At 54.5% G+C, this 26,628-nt stretch overlaps 4 protein-coding genes across 5 annotated transcripts; 3 read left to right on the top strand and 1 right to left on the bottom strand.

Moving 5' to 3' along the window:
- Window positions 1-521: 521 nt before the first annotated feature.
- Window positions 522-8,628, bottom strand: SPATA2 (spermatogenesis associated 2). Its single transcript, XM_030233013.2, has 3 exons — window positions 8,224-8,628; window positions 5,505-5,942; window positions 522-4,210 (listed from the first exon to the last, which is right to left on the bottom strand). The coding sequence occupies exons 2-3, from the start codon at window positions 5,820-5,822 to the stop codon at window positions 2,957-2,959; spliced, it is 1,572 nt and encodes a 523-aa protein (XP_030088873.1). The 5' UTR covers window positions 5,823-5,942; window positions 8,224-8,628; the 3' UTR covers window positions 522-2,956.
- On the top strand, window positions 7,746-8,423 carry LOC127060318 (serine/arginine repetitive matrix protein 1-like). Its single transcript, XM_050982302.1, has one exon. It carries the CDS (start codon window positions 7,746-7,748, stop codon window positions 8,421-8,423), a length of 678 nt encoding a protein of 225 aa, XP_050838259.1.
- Window positions 8,629-8,709: 81 nt separating the features above from the next.
- Window positions 8,710-14,039, top strand: RNF114 (ring finger protein 114). 2 transcript variants are annotated; one of them, XM_030233374.2, is made up of 6 exons: window positions 8,710-8,877; window positions 9,625-9,775; window positions 10,230-10,336; window positions 10,831-10,945; window positions 11,807-11,914; window positions 12,069-14,039. In XM_030233374.2, exons 1-6 carry the CDS (start codon window positions 8,759-8,761, stop codon window positions 12,132-12,134), a joined length of 666 nt encoding a protein of 221 aa, XP_030089234.1. In that variant the 5' UTR covers window positions 8,710-8,758; the 3' UTR covers window positions 12,135-14,039. The 2 variants fall into 2 exon arrangements, with proteins under 2 accessions (XP_030089234.1, XP_050837949.1); XM_050981992.1 differs by lacking the exon at window positions 8,710-8,877 and adding an exon at window positions 9,102-9,191.
- Window positions 14,040-17,362: 3,323 nt separating this feature from the next.
- Window positions 17,363-21,016, top strand: SNAI1 (snail family transcriptional repressor 1). The gene is made up of 3 exons (XM_030232137.2): window positions 17,363-17,486; window positions 18,054-18,557; window positions 19,711-21,016. The coding sequence occupies exons 1-3, from the start codon at window positions 17,408-17,410 to the stop codon at window positions 19,890-19,892; spliced, it is 765 nt and encodes a 254-aa protein (XP_030087997.1). The 5' UTR covers window positions 17,363-17,407; the 3' UTR covers window positions 19,893-21,016.
- The last annotated feature ends 5,612 nt before the right edge of the window (window positions 21,017-26,628 follow it).

Here is a 26,628-nt window from a genome sequence, read left to right as displayed (position 1 = left end):
CACAAGGAGCAAACAAAAGGAATTATTTCGTTTGGAACTTGAGGAGTTCTCCTGCTCCAGAGCTAGCAGGATGCAAAAGGAGCCAGAAGGCCCAATTCAAGTGCCAAAATGTACCTCAGCAGCATCACACATCTTCTGGGAGATGCAGCTTCGCTCGGGAAGCTCGTCAGGCAAACGCTACGGAGAGCCAAGGCTGGGATCCACAAAGAGAGCTCCACATGGCCCAGAACCTGCTGCCACCCCACCTGAGCCTGCTGCAGACTGCTGCCAGAGCAGCTCACATGCTCCATGAGCACTGAGTCATGCTGCTCAGGCTGCAAACCAAGGGGGGATTTGTCTCAGCAGCCCCGCATGAACAGACCCTGCAAGCAGCGGCTCACGGCATGCAAACGCACCTGGGAACAGACAGCTACATGCACACGCCACTTTAAGAATAGAGTGAAGCCTTTTCTTAAAGGCCTCTTTATTTTTAAATTCCTTCAAAACATAAATTAATTTAAACAAATCAGATGCGAAACACCTGCATTTTAAATTCGCATATATTTTACTGTATCAATCACAGCAACCTCATACAGTAAGATACACAAAAATAGAGCATGGTATCACTTCAATTCAACACAGGCTTGTACTACAGGATTCCATGACATATATACAGAGGACTTCTCTTTTTCAGAGCAGGTATAGCCCCTGCCCTGGTCACCATAAAAATTACGTGGCATCACAGTTTTAGTTATTCACTGTAGTGTGAGGAGCCATATGGAAATTGAACTGGTGAACTAGAAGATACACTGTAGAGCAGCCAAACAGGCATGAAACTGCAGAAGGTGAACAAAACCCAAATAACCACCAAAATTAAAACCACCCTTAGACTGCATTTTAATAGTAAAATTGTTTTTAAATTCTTCACTATATACATAATGTATCTACATTTGTGTCATATTTATATATATATATATATTTATAAAAAACATACAAGATTGAAAACCTTAAAATCGTTCACTTATACAATATTCACCCAACCCTCAGGGTCAGCAGGGCAGTACTTGCCCTTGACATTACGCTCAGCTGCAGTCCCTTGATTCAGAATTTCCCTGATTGTTAAACACACTTTGCTCACTTTGTTTCTTAGTGCAAACTGGACAGTAACTTTTTGTTCTCAACCCTCTGTAAGACCCAGGTTTCATCTTATTTCCATAATGCTTCTGACACCCAGTTATGGCTAAATTATTTTAGCTATTTTACAACACTAGCCTATGTAATTTTCCCCTCTACCTACCTGAAGCCCTCCCACCCCAAAAAATGTAAGACAAACGATCATTCATGCATGTTCCTGTCACACAGGGAGTGATGGACATTGAAGTTGAGAAGCCTAGACTCTAACAGTGATTAAAAACCCCAAAGTGAATAATTTCAGTGCAAAGTGGACTACAGTTTACATTTCAGCTAGAGTTCTTTACAGATATTTTAAACACATTTAATTCCGCACATCAGATTAGATTGCCTGATACTTTGTGCTAACTAGCTATAGTTGGAATAAGGGAGTTAGGATTCTTATGGGTTTTCTTTTAATAAAAAACTAAAGTCTATTCATAACCAGGTGGTGGTTGGGGGTCAAACTGTACAGAGCCCAACACAAGGGAGTCCTGGCTCTCAGCCAGGGTTCCCAAGTGCTATAGCAAGAGACAAAGGTCATCATCTGATTCACATCTGTAACCGATGGGTTCACTTGAACAGGAGTCACAAATGAGCTCTGATTTTTAACCAGGCCAGTGCTTTACTTGCTGGACTACACTACAGACAGACTGGCAGTGAATTTGGGAGCAAGCAGAACACTGATACTTACAATTTCCATAACCACAAAGAAAAAGCGTGCACTGAGAGCAAAATCCTGCAATTCTTAGACAAGACTCCACTCAGATGAGCGCCAGCCTTATCAGAGGAAAAAAAAAAAGTCAGATTAAAACCCAAGAATTGATCAGAGCCAAGAACATCATTTTGCCACAGTGGCTAAAATAAGCTATGAAATACAGTACAAGGAAAAACAAAAAGTCACCTGAACAAATAACCCAGAGAGACTTCATAGTTATAATGATTCTACCACTTTTAAGAACTCAACATATTAAATATTTATTAAAAATAAACTGTTTCCAAATCACCTATTTACAGTACAAAGAACAGTACTTAAACCATGTGCAACAGAAAGAAAATGGACACTCATCTGAGAGGACAAAACTCCAGGCATCATCTGAGTGACACAGATACAAGATCACCTCTTTAAAACACCATACAACGAAACCCAGAAGGATGATATTGGCAACACTGGAAAATAAAGCACATATTGTCCAGATTCAGGTTATATAAGCTCGAGATAAACAACCAGGAGAGAAGGGGAGAAGGAGGAAACAAAGACAAAAGGAAGAAAGGTCACGGTGTTTGCATTTTGGAGATCAAGAAATGCAGACACACATCAAAAAATAGTCCTTGTTGGCAAAACAAGCCATTCTCATATTTCCTGCACATTTTGAAGTCATACTTTGTCAAGAACTGGCAGTGGTTTCATCACTCATAGAAAACGAGAATCTTAATTCTCAGATCTTATTTTCAAATACTGCCTGGTTTTATTTGGGCAAGATATGATATAATAGGAAGGTATGATGTCACTTTTTAAAAATACAACAGCTGCCAAGTTTTAAGGAAAAATGTGCTCTTCTCCCCCATGTAAGTTAAAAAGCAATGCTCATTTAGGAGTTATCTAAATTATAGCAGCATGAAATCTAATGGATCTGCAGCATCTGTGAAGCCACAAAAATCAAGAACTGGCACCTGATCACTGAACCATGGTTCCAAATATCTGGACATGTGATTTTGGCAAGAGGTCAGTGTGGAGTCAGAACATTAGTTAGGATAGCCCTTTCCTCTCCCCCTTCCCTTCCCTTCCCAAACAGACTCTTCCAGTCTATCTGTAAACCACGTGGGACAGCTGGGATGATTTGTAGTTCAGCTGGTTGTTGGGCAGGAACCTGTGCAGGTCGCTCTTCCTGCAGCAGGGGTCGTAGTAGTAGGCGCTGAGGCAGGAGTCACACGAGACCTTGGAGCAGAAGGTGCACGTGTTGGCCGCTCCCGAGCGGTTGCAGAAGCCGCAGCGCGAGGAGCCCGAAGGCTTGGGCTTGGAACCAAACTGAGCAGCTCTGTCTTGGCTCTGAGTCTGTGCCGTGTACTGAGATTTCTCCCTCAGAGCCGAGGCAGGAGACAAGCCATCGCTCGGGAGGGCTTTGATGGAGTAGGAGCTCTGCTTCACGGCCGGGTACTCCTGCCTCGAGCCGAACAGGCTGTCACACTTCTGGCAGACAGAAGCGCCACAGGGTATGCCACAGTTCTGGCACTTGGAGGAAGCTGTCTCTTTGGCTAGGTGGGTGCGTTTGTGGTAAACAGGGTTGGCATCGCTTTTTAACAGCCATACATCAGGCTTAATAGCATCTTGTCTTTTAAAATTTAACACGCTTCTAGAATCAGGGTCAGTATATAAATCTAAGTCCTCTTGAGCAGAAAAATAGGAGCTGTAAGGGACATTTGTTCTTAGCATGCCATTGTGATGAGAGGGAGTTGGCAAGTATTCATCTGAACAGCCGTGTGGGGAGCTGGACATGGTCAGCAGAGAGGGCGAGGGACGGATGATTTCATCTTTAATGTCATCTTCCGCATCGACCAAAATCGGCTCCTTCCTGAGGCTCAGCGAGCTCATCAGAGGCGGTTTCTTACTCTCCCAGTAGCTGTCATACGCATCCACTGACTTGGAAGGCTTGCTGACCTTTGGCTTGTAGTAGTCCTTGGAGGCGCGCTCGCTGGCGGATTTCTGGAGCACCATGCGCGCCATGGACGTGTTGAGGCTCTCCTTGCACTCCAGGCGCCGCCGCATGGCCTCCGAGCAGCCCCGCACGTCCTCGCTGCTGCTCTTGCGCTCCTGGACGACATCCACCTCGGAATAACCCTTGTCCTTCACCTGCAGGTGGATCTCCAGAAGCTGCTCACATTCCACTTTGGCCAGGAAGAGCTCAAAGGAAATCATTTTCACCTGAATGGCGTCGACCTGCTCTTTGAGCTTAAACGTTGTTCCCAGTTCCTGGACGTAGCCCATGTAGTTCAGAATCTGCCTCACGTCATCTTCCGTTAGAGCAGACTTCACATAATAAACAAAGGGTCCAGTGTAGGTCTGAGGGGCCCGGGGGAATAAAAGGAAAACTAGGTTACAAATTCAGTGGTGGACGAGATGCTCAGATAATTCAGCGACAGAGACCATATAATTAAATACAACAATAACGACTCTGAACACATGCAACTGCCTTGGCAAGATGAGCTCCATTTCTGCATCCCTCCTGCTCAGCAGATGGAAATTCCACATGAGGGAAATTCAAAGTAGGAGAGTTTTCATTCAATTTAAAATCCTGATTAGCATAATGTCCTCCCTGGTGATTTAAATCACTCTGCTCTGCACTGACGTTTACTTTAATCCATACCAGACACGTTTGAATTTACAAAAGTCTACCATGAAAGGCAAAATGGCCAGGATTTGGGAACTACCCCACGCAGGGACAAGCTGGAGCTAACAGGAACTCAGAATTACTGCAGGAGTGCCGAAGTCCAATTCAGCTTTAAACATGCTTGAGGTGCACCCTTCTTTGTGTACTGGTACTATGCAGTTTCAAACGTTAGTTTTATTTAATTTAATTTTTAAACTTCCACTAAAAGAGCCCCAAAAGCAGAGACATGAGTTTCTGCAAGCTGAAATCCCCTCAGCATCTGGCACACCTGAGGAATATGCTTAGCCCAGTCCAGCCTGTTCTGAATGCAGGCAGGAGCAGTCTGCCCACCACAGGCAAAAGATAAAACACAAAACTCAACTGCAGCACCCAATACCAGCAGTGAGATCCCACTTTTCCCTCTGGGAACCTGCCTTGGGTAGATACATTTGAAAGCACCTTAAAATCAAAACATCAGGAACTGAGCACTGACAAGCAGATCAAAGTTACTCTGAAAACAACCCCTTTGCAGTTCCTTCACCATTATCATACAACTTGTGGGAACCTCAGCAAAGCACCCACTTGAACACATGCCCTGGGTTTAATACTTGTGTCCACTAACAGCTGTGGCAAGACAAATCAAACTCAGTCAGCTCAAATCCAGCTTGACCACTCACCACAGTGAAAGCCTCCCCATGAACAACAACCTTAAATAAGTTCTTCTCCTACTTTATACACACTCTAATTGCAGAAAGTGCTTGTACTTCTGCTCTGGGATACTCTCATCAGATATTCTCATGTCTCAAACTTCTCTTATTTTACACAGGAACTTGCCTATAGCTTCTGTTTACCTACTGTAATATATATATATATAAAATGCTATAAATGGAAAAAAAAAAGAGAAGACTTTAAAGGAAACAAATTAAATGCATTAACAGAAAGAAAAATAAATCATGTTCTCACTCTGGCTACATAAAAAAGTCTTACCTTAATGTTTTTGAACTCCTTTTTCCAGGGGTACAGAAAGAGATTAATCCCAACTGTCTCAAGCATGTTGAATGCACTATGGAGACAATGTAAACTTGAGGATTTCACAGATCTCAGTGAGTTTTCAGCCATCTCGTAAAATTTTATCAACCGGAATCTATAAAAGGGATCAATTTTGGGAAGGCAAAGTAAGGCTGCTGCTGCCACTCGCAAGTACTCATCGTTAATAGGACGCTGCTTGTTGTCAGAGGCATTCAGTTTGCATTCGTGGAACTGTACATACTTCCTAAATAAATCGTCTTTATATTTTGTATCCATTGAAATCAGATTTTCCCTCCGCTGGGGGCAGCTACCTCCTCTCGTTCATGGTTATTTGGCAGTGGGTTGGGTATCTGGTGTTAGGAATCTTCAGCAATGGCAACTGGCCTGGAATAAAAACTGAAAACAAACACAAGTCATGCCAGGTGCACACACCCCAGACATGCCCTGCCCCTTGGGGCTCTGTAACACGGTCACAGAGCTGCAGCTCCCTCACAGCCTCTGCAGGACTCTGAAAAGGCACAGGAGCCACAGAAATGCCACTGTCCTGCTTTCCAACACCATTCCCCACCCATTTTCCAGGTCCCTGCCCATTTTGTGAAAGCATCTGCTTTTCCCCCTCGCCTCTTGTGGCACAGGACTGTCCCTAGGCTGAGCAGGTTTATTGACTTTGCCTTTTGATTGCTAACATTTTCACTGACATTCCTCCTGCTGGTACCCCAGTGCAGCTGGGGCCGCTCTGCAGCCACCTCTCAGGACCCACTCCCACCTGCTGCAAGCCACAGCCCAAATTCCAGCTGAAAGCTGGCAGCTGCAAACACCACTGGGATCTTTTCAGCAAGAAAGAAACACCTGCCCCCTTCAGCTGCGTTATGGGAACTGAGTAAAACCATTTCTGTGCTTCTGTCAGGTATGGTTCTGTTTGCAGGGATGGTTGTTTTTATGGCTTTACTGATCTGCATTTCCAGAGCACTGAGCTCAAGCACAGAGCTGAAATAGCTGGTGACAAAAGAATCTCCCAAATGCTGCTTTACCAGAAGCAAGGTAATTCACAGGCCAACAGACTCCTCCTGCAATGCCTCAACCTGTGATCACAAAGCACACCACAGGCTTTGTTTACTACATGAAAAGACAAACCAGCTCTTGACCTGAGGGGAGAGGAGTTGGGAGAATTCAGTGCTCTGTTTCAGATGTAGTCAGTCTCAAACAGCATGTCAGAAAAGACTCTTCACCCACTATTAACTGCAGCTGCTGGAACACCGATCACCACTCGTGTTAGAGGAAAATAACTTCCTAACTGAAGGAACCAAAACACAAAACACCAACAACCAAGAGGCCAGGGAAACAAACAACAAAATCAGCAGCCTGGCAGTTAACATTCCTTGATGAAAGGCTGTGCTCAGTGCCAGCCCCGTGTGGGGAAAGTTAAGTAGCAGTTCTGCTTCTCCTCCATGGCACACGCGCTCCTGTCAAGAGACAGGCTGTGAATCACAGGAAATGTGGAGTGCTAAATTAACATCTGAGCATAAGGGCCAGGAGCAGTCCCTTCCCTCCCCACGTTCCTCCGCAAGTTGTGCAGGATGAAGTCTGTGGACAAAGACAGCAGAGCCTGTTCCTTGGCAAGAAGAGCTGCACACGAGAACTGCAGAGAGAGATCTTTGTCTGGCACGTCAGCAGAACACCCCCAGGACACGGAGTGATCCTGTGCTGGCAAGAGCTGCATTCAGCACCACAGCCCTGCCATCCCCACTGCCAACAGCCACCAAACACAGCTCCTGGCCACACGTGAGGCACAGCAGGGTCAGCGAGCCCCAGCTGTCATCGAGGCTCCCAGAGCCCTGCCAGCCCTGACTGTGCCCCGTGCCTGCCACCCCAGCCAGGGCACAGCACACTGTGCCAGAGCACAGCCTGGCAGCCCTGCCAGAGCTGCTCCAGCACAGAGCCGCGGGCAGCACGGCCTCCCCGTGCCGGCAGCCCACCCAGCAGCAACATCCATGGTTACAGGCTCTGGAGAGCTCACGATGTGAGCAGGCACGGATAAATATAGGTTTCAGCAGCTCCCCGGCTGGCAGAACGCACAGAGGAACAAGGCTGCTTTGCCGCAAGGTGCTCACGCCAAAGGCCAACGTTTCCCGGAGCTGTGAGAACAGAAACTGATCCGAGTCCAGTGCCGGCTGTTGAGATAAGAGAACGTTTCTAACCATGTCCAGGGCCAAACCTCTCCCGAGAGAACCGACTGCTCTGACCGCAGGGTTGTACAAAACCCTGGGCAGCAGCAGGGCACAACAGGGCAAACCCGCCCTGCTCCTACGGTGCGTCCTCCGCCCGCAGCTCAGCCGTTCCCGCCGCGCCCGGGGCCCCGAACGGCCGAACGGCTCCCGGACACGGCGACTGCGAGCGGCGCAGGAGCGGCGCCGAGCGCGGGCAGCCCGGGGACCCCCGCCCGCCTGGCGCCCGCCCGGGGCCGCTCCGTGCCCGGGGCCGCTCCGTGCCCGGGACACTTGTTGCAGAGCCGGGGCGAGGAGCCCCGGGCACCGCCTGGGCCTCCGCGGCGTCACCGGCCCCGGGAGCGCCCGCCGCCCCCGGCCGCCCCGCCGTCCCCGCTGTGCCGCGACCACGCCGCCCGACCGCCCACCCGCCGGGGGTAAGCCCCCGCTCCGCGGCCTGTCCCGTCCCTCACCGCTCCGCGCCGCCGCCGGGACCCGCTGCCGGGACCCGCCGCCGCTCCACCGGAAGAGCCCGGCGCCCGGGATGCTGCCCCGCGTCCCGACGCGCTGCCCCGGCGGAGCCGCAGAGGCCCGGCCGGTGCCGCGGACGGAGCGCGCCCGCCCTCACGGCTCGGGCAGGGCCGCGGCGGCGGCAGCAGCGGCCCGGAAGTGAACGGCGGGGCGGGAGAACTTCCGCCGCGTGACGTCATTGGGGCGGGGCTCAAGGGGTGGGTCCGTGCTCCAGGGAGAGCCGGGAGAGAAGCGGCCGTGGAACGGCTTCGGACTGTGACACCATCGGCCGTTAGAGCACCACCGTGCCCGGAGCGGCGCTGGCACCGCGCGGGGCCCTGCCCGCCGGCAGCTGCCCGGAGATGGCGGCCCCGCCCGCCCGGTGCGCCCCGCCCACAGCCCTGTCACGCCCACAACGCTCGGTCACGCCCACAGCGCGGGGCGGGGCCGGGCGGGGCCGCGCGTGCGCAGGGCCGCCCCCTGGCGGCGCGGCGGAAGATGGCGGCGGGCGGGCCGTCACGGGCCCCGGAGCGGCGGCCGGACCCACTGTCCCGCCTCACCTGCCCCGTGTGCCTCGAGGTGTTCGACTGCCCGGTGCGCGTCCCCTGCGGACACGTGTGAGCGCCCGCCGCCGGGCCGGGGCGCGGGGGCTGGGGCGGGGGCTGCGGGGCCTCGGGAGGAGCCGCGGTTCGGGCCCCGGCTCGGGCCCCGGCGGGGCTCAGGGCAGGGGCTCCGCACGCTGCTTTGCGCCCCGGTAGCGGGGCTGAGCAGGACAGGGCAGGGCAGGGCTAGAGCGGCCTTAAAGGGAGAAAACGAAAGCAAAGCGGGAGGAAAGGAAGCCAGTGTTCTTCCACTTTCGCTTCCCGTCTCCCCTGAGGAATGCGGGCATGGAATGGCTGGACAAGGGACAGCGGCTTCACACCGTCAGAGGGCAGGCTGAGCTTGGGAGTTGGGATCGAATTGCTCCCTGTGAGGGTGGGCAGGCCCTGGCACAAGGTGCCCAGAGCAGCTGTGGCTGTCCCTGGATCCCTGGCAGTGCCCAAGGCCAGGCTGAACACTGGGGCTTGGAGCAGCCTGGGGCAGTGGGAGGTGTCCCTGCCATGGCAGAGGTGGCTCTGGATGGGCTTTAAGGGACCTTGCAGCCCAAACTATTCCATGATTCTGTCTGGAAGCCGAGGGCACAGAGCACTGTCCAACAGCAAACAATTCTGGGTGTGACAGCCTGGGATCCTTCATGCCCAGGTGCTTCTTACCCTTCTTTATCGAATGTCAAGGCTTTGTTACTCCTTTGGGCAGAGGCTGTGCAAGGGCAGTGGGCACTGTGGGTGGGCTGTCTCACCATCTGCTCCTTCTCTCTCTCACAGCTTCTGCACGCCGTGCCTGCAGGAATGCCTGAAGCCCAAGAAGCCAGTCTGTGGGGTGTGCCGCAGCACCCTGTCACCTGGGAGCAGAGCCCTGGACTTGGAAAAGCAAATTGAAACGACAGAAACCACTTGCAACGGCTGCAATAAAAAAGTATGAAAGTGTTTGGAAATTCAGTACACGAGATGTGTCCACCAAGCTGCTTCCTCCTCAGCTTTTGCAAAATCAGGTCAAAGTGTTTGTTCTGATATGTGCTGAAGGTGTTTGATCTAGGCAGCACCCAGATGTTGACATTCTTTCCACAGTTTTTTGTTGTTACCTTTTCAGGAGATGAATTAAAAATGAAAGATTCTGATTTTAAGTGGCAGTGGGAGGTTGCTGCTGTAGCAGGGTTGTATGGTGACATACCACAGACAGCAGAGTTACAGCTGAGCTGACCCATAGTCTCAAAAGTTTTCTGCTTGGCCAGCAGAAGTATTTGGAGTTTCTGCTGTAGCCCTTCTGCTGAAAGCTGCTGGGGGTTACATCTTAGCTGCTGTTGTTTAAACGTGTGTCAGGAGGTGCAGGAGGTTTGGGCTCACCTGCTGTGCTGCTCTTGCCTGCACAGATGTACCTGTCCAAGATGCGCAGCCACGCAGCCTCCTGCTCCAAGTACCAGAATTACATCATGGAAGGTGTCAAAGCTGTCACTAAAGAGCCCCTCCACAGCACCAGGTAACACCTCTGCCCTGAATTCCTGTGCTTCTCTGGCTCAAGAAAGAATTTTGAAGTAAAAGCAGAATTTACCACTTTGCTCAGTTTGGGTGCTGGTTTTTATGTAGTTAAAAACTGAGCCTTGCTCCTGCAGCTGGCTGTGCCCAGGTAAACTCTGCTGCTTCTGCTGGGACGTCTCTAAGATCAGGGCATTCTGTAGATGCAGCTGGTTTTTAAAATACCGTGGTCTCCTGATTGTACTCACCCACGAAGGAGGGAAGTGGGAGTTGGTGGCAGTGCATTCTTGTGGGTGGTGCCCTGGCATTTGAGAGAAAGGTGATCAATGGCACTCAGAACATTTGCAGAAAAACGGTAATTCAGTCTAATTATTGAGTTCCCTAAAATACTGTTAGGAGTTCACAAAGTGATTGTTAAAATTGGCTAGCCTTAATTGCACACATCAATGATTGCCTTGAATAACCTGTATTTGTAAATCACCTTTCCTCCCCCACCAGGAGCTTCCCGAATCGCTTCACCTTCCCGTGCCCGTACTGCAGCGAGAAGAACTTTGATCAAGAAGGGCTGGTTGAACACTGCAAAGCTTTGCACAGCATGGATGCAAAACAAGTGGTAATAAAAAGTCTTGGTGCAACAATTGCAGTGAAGTCTGGTCTTAAAGCCCTGTGAAACAATGAGTTAGAGACTTTTGAATTAAGTAGGTGTGATTTCTGCTGTTCAGTCAGTGTGGCTGTGCTGGTCATGCCTCTAAGCCTGCTGTGGTTCTGCTGTCACCTTTCTGTGGCTCTCTGGTCTCCACACCCACTGCAGCTGGGCCACATTCTCTTTTCATCCTTGAAAAATGGCACACATTCAAAGTTAATTACACACAACTAAGCAAGAAAATATAATTTTTTTTTTAAAGTCAGACATTTAATTTTCCCCTTGTTTTCAGCAAGAAAATACTAGAAACTGTTGGGGGAAATGCTTGCAAAAAATAGTGTATCATTCTAGTAATCTATCTCTGATACTTCCTCTTATGTAAGAGCAATTGCAAAATATGGAACTGAATTGGAAACTTTCATTTTTCTGGGAAGTTTTTTGGAATTCCAGATTTTTCAGGAAAATTTAGTTCCTTTTTTCTCTTGAAGAGAAGTTCCTTTTTTCCTTTGCAGAGAAGACCAAGGAAACTTTCCTACCGCTGTGAAATAAGGCTGAAATCTTCTAAAGCAAGAGGCTTTAATGAATTCTGATTTTCAGAACGTGGGAGAAGAGTAGGGCCATTCCATTCAGGGATCTAAGACATGAATTAAAATTATTCAGGGTCATCTGAGGTTTTTGCATTCAATGTCCCAGCAAGTTACTGGCCATCCCTTTGCATACAGAACAGTGACAGCACAAACCTTGAGCTGCGCTCCCCCACGCTGTCCTGCCCTTCTGCTGTCAGCATCAAAGCACTGAAGCATTGGACCTAACTGGCTTTTTTTGTTGAAGGTGTGCCCAATTTGTGCCTCAATGCCGTGGGGGGACCCCAACTACAGGAGTGCTAACTTCATGGAGCACCTGCAGAGGCGCCATCGCTTTTCCTACGACACCTTTGTGGTAGGTGTGCGCTCCCTGCTGCCCAGCCAGGCCTCCTGGGGCTCCCTGGCCCTGCTGTGCTGTGCCCTGGCTGCCCAGGGACCTGCAGCTCTGCAGTGCCACGGGCACTGGGCAGCGTGGCTGCTGCAGGGGCGCTATCTCTGCTCTGTTCCAGGATTATGATGCTGATGAAGATGATATGATGGCGCAGGTTTTGATGCGCTCTCTGCGGGATAAGTGATCCAGCCAGAGGATTTACTGCAAACCCAAGCTTCCACGAGGGGGGAATGCCCAGCATCCTTGCAGTTCTCCCTGCACATCCCAAGATTAACTCAGGCATCCAGAAGTACAGAAGACTTTAATCCTATCTCAGTTTTAAATCCTGGTTTGATATTTCTGTACCATTCAGTCTTTTGGTATCATGGTCTCTGACATTCAGCCCTGCCAGCCCCATTTTTCTACTTGCTTAGACTCAGTTTCACTGTAGATCAACACATGGGAACCAAGGCTTTTTCCTTTACCTGTGCCTATAGGTTTCTTTGGAGGTTGTGTTTATTTGACTGTCTAAAATCAAAATCATTCCAAATGGAATGGCCTGAACTAGTTAATAAATATCTTCCCAATCTCATTTACATATCTCAAGTGATTGTATGTGAGGTGTACTGGTAGCTCTGTTCCCCTTTAGTGAGACTTCAGGTGCTAACTGTAACTGTCAGACCAGCTCTCATTTAAGTGACCTCTGATACCTGTGATTCCATAATGTTTCCCAGTGTTTCAGTCCTTACAGGCAGCCTCCCAACTGTATGGAAAACATATCTTCAGTATGAGTGTGCAAACTTTCCTAGGAAATCTTTGCACTGTGTAAAAACTAGTTCAAAATACTTCAGTTCTATGCATGATGATTACTTTCCTCCATACTCTTACTGTAATTTCTAGCCTGGAAAATGATCTTTAGTGTTGGTCTTAGTTAAAATGCATAATTTTTTAACTATCTTAGCAAATATTAATCAAAATTGCTGGCTTTATGATTAAATTGGTGGGTTTGAAACTGGTTTCCTAGTAATTTTAAGCCTTATGCTGATAGGGGAATTCAGAAGGTTTTTTCCAATACCTCGGCTTTCTATCTAAACTAAAATTTTCATGTATGTTCTTGGATTTTCCATCACTCAAGTCAAGCTGGTGGGAAAATTACAAGTAATTCATAGTGTTGGCATAGTACTTCCTTTCTGCATCACAGATTTTATCAGGTATTTTGAATTCCTGTTCTTCACTGAAATGTTCCTGAAGTGGCTGAAGCTGTACTTGGATTGTTTGCTGTCGGGCAGTGTGTGTGTAGAGCCAGGTGTAGCCTTCAAGGAAAAGTAAAATACAGCCCTGAAAGCAGGACAGTTCCAGCCCCTAGTCAGTGGATACTCTGTGTTCAAGCCTACACTTTTACCGTGGAGATTCCTTAATTTTAGTGTGATGCTTTCAAGAAGTTCAAGTGGAGCTGCTGAGATCTAAGGCACCTGACCAGAACCTGTAAATCAGAGTGCTGAGATGTCCAATGCAGGTGTTGGAATTGGAACAGTGGGCCTGCACCACCCCAGAACTCAGTACTAATTAATTGATCTGAGCAGTAAGCTCCTCCCATCGTGCTCTGCAGACGGCAGCACAGCCTTACCCTGAAAATAATGAAACACACTCCAGCTAAAACCTCATGCTTCAGCCTTGTGTGCAGCCAGACCTCTGGCACCTCTGCTGCCCTTGGGGTTTGTGTTTCTTTGCCGTGGTAGGAGCTGTTACATCCCCACCCTGAGCCCCTGCGTGGGCACTGGGAGCCCAGGGCTGTGGGGCTGGAAGATGTGGAGCCCCCTGGTTCTGTGGGGCAAGTGCTGCGTTTGGGGGTGTTCCTGTAGTGCTTGGCCTGCAGAGGGGTGATGGGCTCCTGGGGGTTGGGTGGGGATCTCTGGGCTCTGGTCACAGGGCAGTTTGGCGATGCCCATTGCCAGGAATCCAGATTCCTGCTGCTGTTCTAAGTGCACTTCCATGCAACTCCGATAAAATGTTCAAGGAGCAGTTAGAAGCTTCCAAGCAATTACTTTGTCATGTTTTTGACTTCTGAAGATGAGTTACAAATAAAGGCCATTTAATTTATAAAATCCTACCTTTGTATCAGCTCTTGTCATTTCTCCCTCGGGGTCCTCGTGTTTCCTTTGAGCACCCAGAGTGTTTGCACTCGCTGGGGCACGCCCGACTGAGACTCGTGATGGATTTAAAGGCACGGGTGGGAGGCACCTGTGTGCTGTGCACAGCCTCTGCTCATCTTCGGGTGGTGGGCAAGCCTTGATGTAGGACAAAGCAGCTGGGGCTCCCAAAGGCGGTGGGTGTCCCCGGGAAGGGCGCAGTGCTGCTCGCGCCTCGTCAGCAGCTGATCCTGCAGCCGCATTGTGGCGATAATGCAATCGGGCCGGCCCAGAGCTGTGAAATTCCCCGTGTCTGGCACAAGGAGTCAGCCCGAGGAGCGCAATTAGCACAGGGAGACATAATGGGAGGAGCCGGACTTGCAGCTGAGCTGTTCTATCAAGTTTGTCTCCAGACAAGGACTGGTCTTAATAGTTGTGATAAATTGTTGTCAGCATTAATTTCCTAATGCACAGGCATTGCTCCATGTGGAATTGCAGCGGTAAATCCCCATGGTCTCCTTAGGCTGTAAAACGAGATCTTGCCAAAGATCTGTGCTGTATTCCAGGTCTTCATGTCACCCGACTGAAAAGAGAACAGCAAATTTTCTTTAATCTGTACTGGACACTTACGGTGAGCCCACCTGTCAAAGGATTAACAAACCAAGGCTGTGCTAAGTCATGGAAAAGCAAATGAGGGATGTTTTTGCAGCAAAACAGCTTTGTGTTACAGTTGCATTGGTCTGTGCTTCATTCAATTCATGGGTAAATTACATTATTCTCTGGGTGGTACAAATGTTGAAACCACTATGAAAACTCGCTTTTCCTTCCTTACTCCTTCCCCAAAGCTCCAGAAAATACTCAGCACTTAGTGAAAAATTGGTGTCGTTGCTATTGGCTTAGATCTCTCTTCTAGTCCTTCTCACGTTTATTCTGTCTTTACAGATGCTGGGGTTTAAAACAATAATTCCGTGGAGCTTCTGGGAGCTGCCTGAATGCCCCGTGCAATGAGTGAGGGTCCCTTGCCCGGGGATGAGCCCGGAGCGGTGGCGGCTGCTCGGGGCCGCTGACGGCAGAGGGAGGTCTTGCATCTCGAGAGAGCGGGGCTCGCTCCTGCCGGCGCAGGGCTCGGCCCCAGCCCCCTCCGCCGTGGGCTTCAGGGAGCTTCTCCAGCCTTGCCGTGAGGGTTCACACCGCGTCCCATGGCCAGAGCTTCTCCTCTTCCCACCACAGCCTCCCTTGGCGGGAGGAGCTCTGCTCTGCAGCCAGATATTCATGGAGACGTGGGGCCAGGAAAGTAAAAAGGAGACTTTTCAGCAGACTTGTTGCTCTGGAGGTGGTTGAAGTGTATTTGTGAGCTCCTTGGGCCGGTCCTGGTGCGTCTGGGACTGGAACTGTGCCACGGGCTGGTGGCAGGTCTGCTCTGAGCACCTTGGGGCTCAGCTGATGGCGAGGGTGGGACGGGACGGTCGAGAAACTCACTGCCACTTCCAGCCCGTGAAGCACTGCCGAGCGTCCCCTCCCCTGCGTCCTGCTCTCTGTCCCCTGTCATGCTGGCTCACAGGCACAGGTAGGTCAGGTCGCTTTCTCCCTTGATCTCGTTTTTTCCCCTAGCACAGGCAAGTTTCCACACGCAGTGGTTGGAACAGATCTGATTATTACCATTTCAGAAAGAACAGAAAACCATCTCTCTGTGTTCCTCGTGCGAGTGTCCCCGCTGTAACCATATCCGCGGCAGGTGGAGCAGCGCGGGGGGGCAGCGGCCGGGCCGGGGGAGGCACCTGCACAGCCCCGGTGCCGCCCCCTGCCCGCCCGGGCAGCGGCACCTCTGCACCCCGAGAACGGGAGCACCTGACCTTTGTGAGTTGTATCCCCCAAGGCCTTCCGGGGCACTTTTCTTCCTGAACTTCAGGCTGATCCAGGGATGAGTTTTGCAGGTAACCAAACACCTGCTGAAAGCCACGGGCCGTTCGCAGCAAAAGAGGGATGATCCCGCACCAGAGCACATGGCTGCAGGGGAAGAGTTTGCAAATGCGTCTGGTCTGGGCAGGATGCGCGTGGCTGGCAGGACAGGCTTTCCGAGCTGCTCCTGCCCTGAGGACAGGCTGACGGTGAGCTCAGTCCCTGCGCTGCAGCCGTGCCAGTGGAAAGCTTTGCTCCCACTTCTGCATTTCGTGTCCTTGTGGCTAAACAGTAAGATGCGGTCAGGCGGGGCTGGCGCAGCCATGTGTGATGTGTGACGGCTGAGTCACGAGTGGGCCAGCACATGGCCCTTTTCCGAGTGGCAGGGCCGGAGGAGCATTCCCAGCAGGACCTGTTCCTCCTGCGGCAGCCGCCAGCAGCTGCCTTGGCCCGGAGCTGAGCGCGGCTCTGCAGCAGGTGGCTGGAGCCGTGCCCTGAGCCCTTCCAGCGGGGAAACCCCCCGTGAGCCCTAGGGACGGCATGAGCCGGGAGCGCAGGCTGCGCTCTCTGACTGCTACATCTCTGCCCCAGCACCCGCGGGCCGTGCCCGGGCTCCTTCCCATGGGCACATGGCTCCTGGGAGCGGGAAGCCACAGGGAGCGAGTGCCTCAGCGGGGCTATGTGACCCGCCCTGCCCGTGGAAAAGAGTCAGGGAAAGGCAGCAGGCAAGAGAACAGAGAGCTTGCTGGGGAGGCGGCTGCGCTGCCCAAAACCTTCCCAGCAGAAAAAAATGTGTCTGGACAGGTGCTCCTGACCCCTGGCAGCGGGAGGGAGTCACCGAGGGCTGCGCCGCATCCATCCCGCTGCTTCAAAAGTGACTGCCTCTTCCCAGAGGATTCTAACCTGTGAAGGGTGCTTCACCGCAGGGCTGTGTCCCAGCGGGGCATGACAGAGGCTTGTCCCACCCTGCACCGCAGCCCGCAGCCGTGGGGAAGGGGAAGAACCGGCAGCAGGGGTGCGGGGGTCCCAGCCAGGCACAGCGCCTTCCTTCAGCCCGCACGGCCGCTCTGCCCGCGTCGGGCACGGGCTGTGGGTCAGTCCAGGCTTCCGGACCCGCGGGAGCACGGCCCGGGGAAACGCCCGGGAGAGAAGCCAGGACCGGCAGGGGCAGCAGCATCAGCAGCAGCGGCTGCTCGTACTCTGGCACCGGGCGGGCAGCGCGGCCGCACCGTGGGAGCGGCCCCCGGGCTCCGTCCCCTCGGCACGGCACGGCACAGCCCCGGCGGCGGGGCCGACACCTGCCCGTGCCCGCCCCGTCCCGCCCGGCCATTGGCTGCGGTCCCGGGGGCGGCCCCGCGCCCGCCCCGAGCCGCGCCCCCGGCCCCGCGCCCATATCAGGGGGCGCGGCAGCTCCGCGGCCCCGCGGCGGCGGCGGCACCAGGGCTGCAAGATGCCGCGCTCTTTCCTGGTGAAGAAGCACTTCTCGGCCAGCAAGAAGCCCAACTACAGCGAGCTGGAGAGCCAGGCCGGTGCGTGGACAGGATGGGCCGTGCACCTGGGGCGCTCCGCGGGGTGGGGCGGGGGCTCCGGTGCGGGATCTCCCTAATGTTCCACACAGGATCGGGCAGGGATTGACCGACTATTGCAGGGTTGCGGATTTATTAGTTCGTTTCAGTTTTGTGCGTCTTGTGGCGCGCGATCCAGTGTCCCGGGATGCTGAGCCGCTCCCTGGTACCCCGGGGATGTCGGTGGCTCCAGTGGCTCCCTCATGGGGCGCACATGGGTGCTTGGGGAGCTCCCCGTGCCGGCAGCTGGCGGGAGCGTGGGGTTCTCTTCACCCCATCCCTTGCGGCAAGGCGGGCAGGGCCGCGGGGTCCCGGTGGTGTGAGGCCGGTCACCTTTGCCCCGGGGCTGCGGCTCTGGGCTCCCGTTGTGGGGCTGGGATCCCTTTGCTCCTTCGACTCAGGGGTGCGGCTCAGGGCTCCCGAGGGACGACCTGGGATGGGGTCCCACCGAGCCCGCGGGGGTGGGTCGGGCCCCACCGCTCCCGTTCCGGGCGCGCCGCGGGCCCCGCTGACCGCTGCTACCTCCCGCAGTGCTGGCCGCCCCGCTGCTCTACGAGACCTGCCCGCTGCCCGTCATCCCCCCGCCCGAGGTGCTCGGCCCCGGAGCCTACTACCCTCCGCTGGTGTGGGACGCGGGGCTGCTGTCCAGCCTGTTCCCGGGCGGCCCGGGCAGCGAGGCTGCGGGCGGCGCTGCCCCCGCCCTGGATCTGACGGCGCTCTCCAGCGAGGAGGATGAAGGCAAGAGCTCGGGGCCCCCCAGCCCGGCCTCGGCCCCCGCCGCCGCCGAGCGCTTCCGCTGTGCCCAGTGCGCCAAGGCGTACTCCACCTTCGCCGGGCTCTCCAAGCACAAGCAATTGCACTGCGACGCCCAGGCCAGGAAATCCTTCAGCTGCAAGTACTGTGAGAAGGAGTACGTGAGCCTGGGGGCTCTCAAGATGCACATCCGGAGCCACACGCTGCCCTGCGTCTGCAAGATGTGCGGGAAGGCCTTCTCCCGGCCCTGGCTGCTGCAGGGCCACATCCGGACGCACACTGGTAATGTCCCTTCTTGTCCCTCTCCCTCCCTCCCTTATCACCTCCCGCTTCCCTGCTCCACTGCCCCAGCGAATCGGCGGGCCGGGTGTTATCTGGGAAGATAAGGGCTTCCCAGACCCCCTTGGCACATCTCTCGAAAATGTCCTTTAAATATCCTCTTGGCTGGAATGGAGCGCAGGGTCAAGGCCCAGCCTGTAAATCTGTGCCGGCCCACCAGCCACGGCACACGCTTCTCCAAAACAAAGCCCTAAAGTGGGCTGTGAGACTGCAGGAGCCCCCCTCCCGCGCACAAAGCATCCCTCCGTGCCCCCAGCTAGGGCTCCCGCTGCCCACTCAGCGCTCGGTCCCGAGGCGGTGCTGAGCCCCGCTCCGGGCGCGGCCGCTCCGGGGTGTGCCCGGCCAGCTCGGCACGGCCCCGGGCAGGTGCTGGAGGCACCTGTTGGCGCGGGGCCGGGCGCGCAGCTGCAGCCCACCCCGCTGCCGCGGCCGCCCCGACAAAGCATCTCCCGAGCATCCTTTGTGGGGCCGTGGGACGGTGTAATTGTGACTTGGCACCGATTTCACACCCTCTTAACGTACTAAAGATGATGGCTGAAGGAAGCCGGGTAGACTTAATTGTGCTTTCCAAATTGAGCATACACATTTGTTTCCTCCAAAAGAGTCTTTCTGGGAGGAATTCGCCCTGGCCAGGCTTTTCAATGCGAGCCGGGCAGGAGAAGGGGGAGCGCAGGGCTCGGCAGAGGAAATAGCTCCACTCACCCTGGGCTGGCGCCTCGCAGCCGCTGCCTGCTATGATATAATTAACACACAGCGCTCGGCTTTCCTGCCGTGCTGCGAGCTCCTCGCTTGGCTCCGCGCAGCCGACGAGGATCCTGTCTTCGTTTGTCTGTGCGACTGCCGTGCTGCTTGCAGATGTTTCCAGCATTAATTTTCCGTGGTTCACAGGAAAGGTTTTTCAGGAGCACACAATTCCCAAGCTGGCAGTTCTCCCCCAAGCAATGCCGTACATACCCGGCTTTCCCCGGAACAATGACAGCCAGCACTTCTTTTCACTGTGCTCTGCACAAACTTTGGCTAATGAATGGCTCCTTCTTTGATATTCCCCATGTGTTGATGCACTGGTTAATTGGGAGCGTTTCTCTTTGTCCCATAGGTGAAAAGCCCTTTTCCTGTACACACTGCAACCGGGCCTTTGCTGACCGCTCTAATCTCCGCGCCCACCTGCAGACCCATTCAGATGTAAAGAAGTACCAGTGCAAAACCTGCTCCCGGACTTTCTCCCGCATGTCGCTGCTCCACAAGCATGAGGAGACGGGCTGCTCTGGCTCTCGCTGAGGACTCCGCTCCCCAGGCCTCTCTCATCACAAATACCCATATCATAACTAGTTTCTGTAGGAGTTAGTTTCCTCCATGGCCATTGCAGTGTGCACCGGGCTGGACGCTGCTCCTCTGGGCCCTCACACTTCTCACTTGGTGCCTCCAGTGCAATGCAAGAGCCCGATCACGAAGGATGCTGGGTTGGAAGGGACCCGTCAGGATCATCGAGTCCAATTCCTGGCCCTGTGCAGGACATCCCAAGAACCCCCACCGTGTGCCTGAGAGCTTTCTGAGCTCAGGCTTGGTGCTGTGACCACTTCTCCCACCCTGGCATCTGGGGGTGCAGGCCTGCACTCCGTGCTGAGCGTGTGAAACTCGGGGGTCACGGTCCTGTCCCAGCCCCTCGGCAGGTGCCCCCCAGCCAGAGGCACTTGGCACCTTGCAGGGCTGGACCTGCACCCTTGAACACTGCCACCATGTAGCTTGGGGGGTTGGGGCTTTTGGGTTGGATTTGTTGAGGGAGTTTGTTTGGGTTTTTTTTTTTTTTTTTTTTTGTAACACCATAACCACTTGGTAACTTTTAAGAACCAGTATTTTTTTTATGAAGGACAAGACACTCCCCCCGTACCCCGAGTGTATATAACCCGCCTGTAGAAGGTGTAACTATGCAATAATACAGTATCCCAGTAGTTGTGAAGCAGCTGCTTCTCCCCAGCACAATGACAATTTGCAATGCCTGCGAGATTAACAGTGTCCATGAAAGGCAGGGGTAGCCATTTCAAACCCCAGCCCTGTTTACAGAGCAGCTATGCACTCAAGCACCTGTTAATATGACTCTTAACAACTGCTTTTCAAGAGAACTGTGACTAATAGCAGGCACTTGTCAGCTGATACAATGGTGGCCTGTCCCAAGGCCGTCCATCGACAGGTGTGTGCCAAAAGCCCTATTTATGGGTATTGACAGGTGCCTCCTGAATGCATCTTTCTTTGGACATTGTTTTCATGGAATCATTACAAAGAGGATGTTTACATTTCAAAGGTACACTGGTATTTATATTTTTGTGCCACAATTTTGTACTGATGAAACTTTTTATATAATGATATACAATTTATTGATATTCAATAAAATCGTTAATTTATAATAGGGTTTTGTGGGTGCTTGGGGTGAACGTGCGGACCCGGGTGCTGAGCTCAGCTCTCCTCCCACCCGGCGCTCTCGGCCTCTGGCTGCAGGTGCCTAGAAAGTGGCGTTTGCCGGAGGGGATGTGTGGAGAGGAAAAGTCAGTTCCTGCCAGGGCCGGGGCAGCTGTGCCCTGGGGCGGGCTGGGGGTGCAGAGATCTCCATGGAGAAAGCACAAGAGCTTTCTGTGTCCCTCCCAGCCCGCTCGGGTGGGTGCTGGTGTCCCCGGGGCGCTGCTGGAGCCCCTGTGGCTCACCCGTGTCCCTGAGCACGCCCTGGGGAGCAGGTCCCTGCCGCAGCACAGGGCTCTGTCCCCCGGGGGTGGCAGAGCTCCTTCGGCTCTCGGCGGGACCCCGAGCCGCTCCAGCCCCGGGGGATGACCGGTGCGGGTGGTGCGGCAGCAGAGCCGGCACATCCCATTGTCACCGAGAGCTCCGCCACGGGAGGGGCTGTCCCCGCCTGGGGGGCACCAAGGGCCAGGCTGCCTCCAGGATTGCCAGGATGAAACGCCCAGTGCCCCAAACCACCTGCACCTTCTCAGCCTCCCCCAAACTTGGAGTGCTTCAGGGACCGCAGCCAGGCTTCCTGCCTGCCTCCCCCAGGGCCTGGGGCTTTGTTCTGCCCACATTTCCTCGGTGCCACCTCCCGGACCTTGCTTCCAGCCATGAATGAAGGGACACGCGTCCTCCCTCCGGCTCTCATCCCTGCAGCCCGCGGGCTCCGGCTCCCCGCCTCCCCCAGGGGCTGCTCGGAGCAGGGAGATGCGTGGCTGTAAAGTCAGCAGAGCTGCTGCTCGGCCCTTCTTTAATTAAGAGCTCACCCGGCATAAACTGACTTTCCCAGCCGAGTTGGACTCATTACTCGATTATTAAGCAGGGCAGGAAGTTTTGGGTTTGCTCTTGTGTGTGCTTTTCTTCCTTTTCCCAACAGGAAGCGGGGGAGGGGCACTAATTACTTTCAGCTTTCCATCCATAAAATCCTGGAGCCGCAAAAGCAGCTAAACAGTTAAAAAAAAAAAAAAAAAAAAAGGGAAAAAAGAGGTGAGTTTTGGGAAGGGACCACCTGCAGGAGCTGGGAAGGAGGGTCAGGAGTGGGTGCGCCGGGAGAGGCAGCCCCGCAGCCCCGGCCGGGCTGGCTGTGCCCCTCTGACAGCCGCAGCAGGGCCCGCACGGCCCCGTCCCCGCCCCGTGTGCCAGGGCTGTCACCACGCGGGGACCCCGACCCCTTCCCGTGTCGCTCAGGCTCTCACTCCATCCCGCGCTGGACCCACCGGGGACCCCTGCCAGCTCCCTCTCAATGGGCTTCAACTAATATTGGTCAGGCCGGCGGTGAGAGCTGTGAGAAACCTCCTCCTCAGCAAGCTTTGCTGCTCTCCGTTGTGCTCCTGGCTTTGTCCAGCGCCTGGCTGGGACGCCAGGATTTTCGAGGGAAGGTATAAACCGGGTGGAGAGCAGCCTAGGCTCGACCGACAAATCCCGCTGGCATTCAAACACAAATGCAGCCTTAAAACACTGGGAAAAAGAAATGCTGCCTGTTCTGAATCACAAAAGCACAGCCCACTGGCACTCGGGCTGCTGCTGCATCTGCTGCTCGCCCTGCCCAGCCCCGTGTGCCCTGGGGACACAGCTCTCAGGTGATGTCCCGCCCCTCGGGCCTCCCCAGGTGCCGCCCAGCCCCGGCCCAGCTGCTGTCCCTTGGCAGGGTGATGAATATACTCCAGATCTCTCCTTTTCTGACCAGCTGCTCAATTTACTACTGCAAAAGTATTTCTTTTTCTCTACCTGAGGGGTGTTGGGGCGAGCAGAGTGTCCAGGACCATGGCCAGGACACCCTTGGGCCCAGCTCAGGCCAGCTCCACACATGGTGATCCCGTCTGGCCTTGCTCTGCCTCTGCAGAGCTTTGGGGCTCTGGGATGGAGAAATGCCCCCGGGAGCTGGGCCTGAGGGTGAGAGGCAACTTCTTTTTCATTTCATTTTCTGAAGGAAAGCCGCAGGGCAGCAGCCCTGGCAGCAGAGCCCTGCCTCAGTCCCTGTGCTCAGCCGGGCGAGCAGCGCTGCTCAGCGAAGCCGGGGGGCCGTGCCAAAGGCTCAGCAATTTCCCCCTCTCAGTTTAACGCCCCGGGACCCAAAGTCCCCGCAAAGCCGGGCGGGCTCGGCCAGGTAGCTCAGGGGTGGGAGCGGGGGCGGGGGCAGCGGCGATTAGCGCAGGAACCATTTGGTGACCACCTTGTGTGACCATCTGTGGCAGATTACGGTGTCAGCCTCGTAAAGGCGGGATTCAATCAAGCGCCCGGCAGGTAGCGGGGCCCGGGGCCGCGCCGCGCTCGGGGCCGCGCGTTTGAACTGCGCTGCTTCGTTCCACGGCCCTCCGCGGGGCCTGAAACCAGCACGCACGTCCCTCAGCTCCTGGAGTCCTTTCAAAGGCTCCGGGGAAACCACAAAGCGCCTTTTCTTCCCCGAGAGGACCAGTGTTTCCCCCCCCATCCCTGACCCCATGTAGAATTGAGGGTGTTGGGAGCCCCCTGGGGCAGACCCGTGTGGAGATACCGGGTTGAAAAGAGCTTTAAGGCTTCCATGCTACCGTTTGAACTATCCTGCCCTGTCTCTGCAGGCATCTGGAGCATGCCACAGGCGATGAGAAGGAAAGCAGGAGGATTTCACTCATCTTTGCAAGGGCTAAGCTCCATCTCCTCAGTCATTTGGGAGCTGCAGTTCCCAGAATTTCCTTTTTCACCCCTTTCTGTCCCCATGTCTCCCAAGGACAAGCATGAGGCACACCTGGTCCTTGTGCTGTGAGGGTGAAGAGGAGCTCTGGGACCCCAGAATGCCTCCTCCCACCTCCAGAGGTTTAGAAAGCAAAAAAATCCCACTTTCCTCTTGTGTCACTGCAAAGCTATCTGATAGAAATGTTTTCACGATTTTGTGATCTCCTGCATCCCCCTCAGCCTCTGCAGGAGCACTCCCGGATGAGGCAGCCAAAGCTCAGCCCTTCCAAAGTGTAGCAGCCTAACTCTTCTTCTGGCTCTTTCCTCAGCCAGAGGAAGCTGGAAAGCAAACAGGAGCTGGGCAGAATGCAGGGAAAGGAGGGACTGTTCTGGAAACCAAGGGTGGGGGGGCTGTTCCTGATTTGGGGCAGGGAATGATCAGAGAGGCTGGGATGGCTCATGGGGTGACCAGCAGTGACAGTGGCTCACCCACTTGTGCTAGCTGGCATGCAGGAGGCCTCGGGAGGTGGGTGAGGTTTTCCCTGCCTGGACAGGGGCAGCAGGTGCCCTGCAGGGCTCTCAGCCTGTCAACAGGCAGTGCCGGGGAGAGCCTCTGTCCATTAACAGCTCGCCAGAAGGAGCGGGCTCACAAACAAGCTGCAGGTGTAGCTATTGTTTTCCTGCCTGTGGGCTGCTGACATGAGCAATAATCTCAAATTAATCTTTAATCGGCTGATGAACTGAGTGTGGGGCTGGGGAGCGGTGTGAGCCCTCCAGCCTCTTCCCTGGGGAGGCTGAAGGGCTCAAACAAAGGTGATGTCTCCTGGGATGCAGGTGGTCTGGGTGACCACACCGTGGTCCTTCACTGTCTGCACTCACCTTTCCAGGCATCCCTTCTCCCAGCCAGTGCCCCTGGCTGCCCCCAGAGCAGCGGGGCAGGAGCATAGGGTGATGCCCATCTCAGCACAGGGGCACAGGGTGATGCCCATCTCAGCACAGGGGCACAGAGTGATGCCCACCTCACCACAGGGGCACAGAGTGATGCCCACCTCACCACGGGGCTGCACCAGCCCCAGCACTGCCAAGACCACCTGCCATAGAGCTGGTGTCATTAATTCATCACCTGGGGATGGGCACGAGGGCCAGCAGCAGTGAGCTCTCCTCAGAGGGAGCCACAGCCTGTGCCTGCTGCACAACATCAATGCTGTGCTGCAGCTTATTGGAGATCTGCCTAGAAAATCATCAGAAAGTCTTTTAAATCTAGCATAATGCACGTATGTATGGATCACCTTCTGTTTTACTGGGCTCCCTGAAAGCAATGTGAGGCCTGTTTTACTTTCCCAGTAAAAAGGCTCACGTTTCACATGGAGGAGATTGGCGGCTCCCGAGCTAATTAGTCCGGGTTTCCCTCCACCTCCGCATTTTCCACGCAGGGTTATGCTGGCGACGCTGTGTCTGTGGCTGCTCCGGGAGCACGGTGCTGCACATGGAGCCTCCTTTGCCACGATGTGCTGCAGGCAGAGCGGGGCAGGGCGAGGAAGTGGCGGCGTGTTGTGGCACGGAGTCACGGCGGTATAAAGAGCTTCAAGGGCCTGCATTATGTCATTACTCAATTAGCCTGCTGGTAATAGCACTTCATTAGAGAGACAGTTCCTATTCACTGGCCTTAATCCACTTTCTAAAGCCAGGGCTAGAGCCATTGATCGCTTTCCTGATGAGGCAGAAAGTGGTTTTGGAGAGCGGCCCTGCCCGGGCAGAGTGAGGAGTGACCCTGCTGCAGAGGCCAGGGCAGCCTCTGAGACAGGGGTGGCAGCAGGCAGCCCTGGCAACTAGGGCATGGCAGAGCACCTGCCCCTCTCAGAAATCAGCCTACTGCTCGGCAACAAGTGAGTTTTGGCGTCAAGCCATTGGGGATGGGCACTGCCTGCCCCGCCTGGGCCTCGCTTCAGTCCAGGGGGGCCAGAAGGAAAGGCTACCCCTTTTATTTCTCTTTTCTTTCTTTTCCTTCTCCTTTCCTTTCAGGCAGGCTGTGTGGCAGTGCTCGGTGGCACCGCAGCACGGTAGGAACGGGCTCAGGGCTGCGGGCAGGAAGGGCTGAGCGTCAGGAGAGGATGCCCGGGACCGAGGGGCAGCGGGGCCGCCCTGCCCGCCGGCGGCCCGGGCTGAGCGGGCAGGAAGGGATGAGTGTCAGGAGAGGATGCCCAGGACCGAGGGGCAGCGGGGCCGCCCCGCCCGCCGGCAGCCCGGGCTGAGCGGGCAGGAAGGGCTCAGAGCCCTTCCCATGTCTGTGGAGGTGTCTGCTCCATCCCAGGGGGTGCCAGAGCAAGGCAGAGCTGCAGGGAGCTCTCAGCCCAGCCCAGAGCAGCCCCGCAGTGCTGGGAAATGTTCCCTGTGTCCTGCCCCTCCAGCTGGCTTCGAGGCCTGTGGGTCCTGCAGGGACCTGGTCCCCCAAGTCCCCCCACCACAGTGGCCAGAGCATCCTCAGGGGTGGCCCTGTGTCTTGGGGCCTCCACCTGCCACAGCCTCATCCACACACAGCCACCTTCCCCAGGGCATCCGTCAGCCAGGTGCCCCCTTCGTGGCCTGCTGCCAGGGCAGGAGCTGGGCTTCCCCATCCCATAAAAAATAACCTTTGCTAGACTTGTGAAAGATTCATCTCAAGACAGAAGTTACTTTGTGTCAAAAGATGTATTGGAGTAGGAAAGTTTACTGCCCTGGTTACAGCAGCTGCAGTCTGTGATCAATATAATCTAAATTTTCCCCCCTAAACCTGACTTCACAGCAATAACCTTCCATCATCACTTCCACAGAGCTGGAGGGCAGTAATGTGGGCCCACACGGGCTGGAAAAATTCATAGCTATTGGTAGC

The sequence above is a fragment of the Serinus canaria genome, chromosome 20 (genome assembly GCF_022539315.1).
Source record: "Serinus canaria isolate serCan28SL12 chromosome 20, serCan2020, whole genome shotgun sequence".
NCBI lineage: Eukaryota > Metazoa > Chordata > Aves > Passeriformes > Fringillidae > Serinus > Serinus canaria.
Note: the sequence above shows the minus strand (reverse complement) of the source record. Positions and strands in the feature narration are given on the sequence as shown.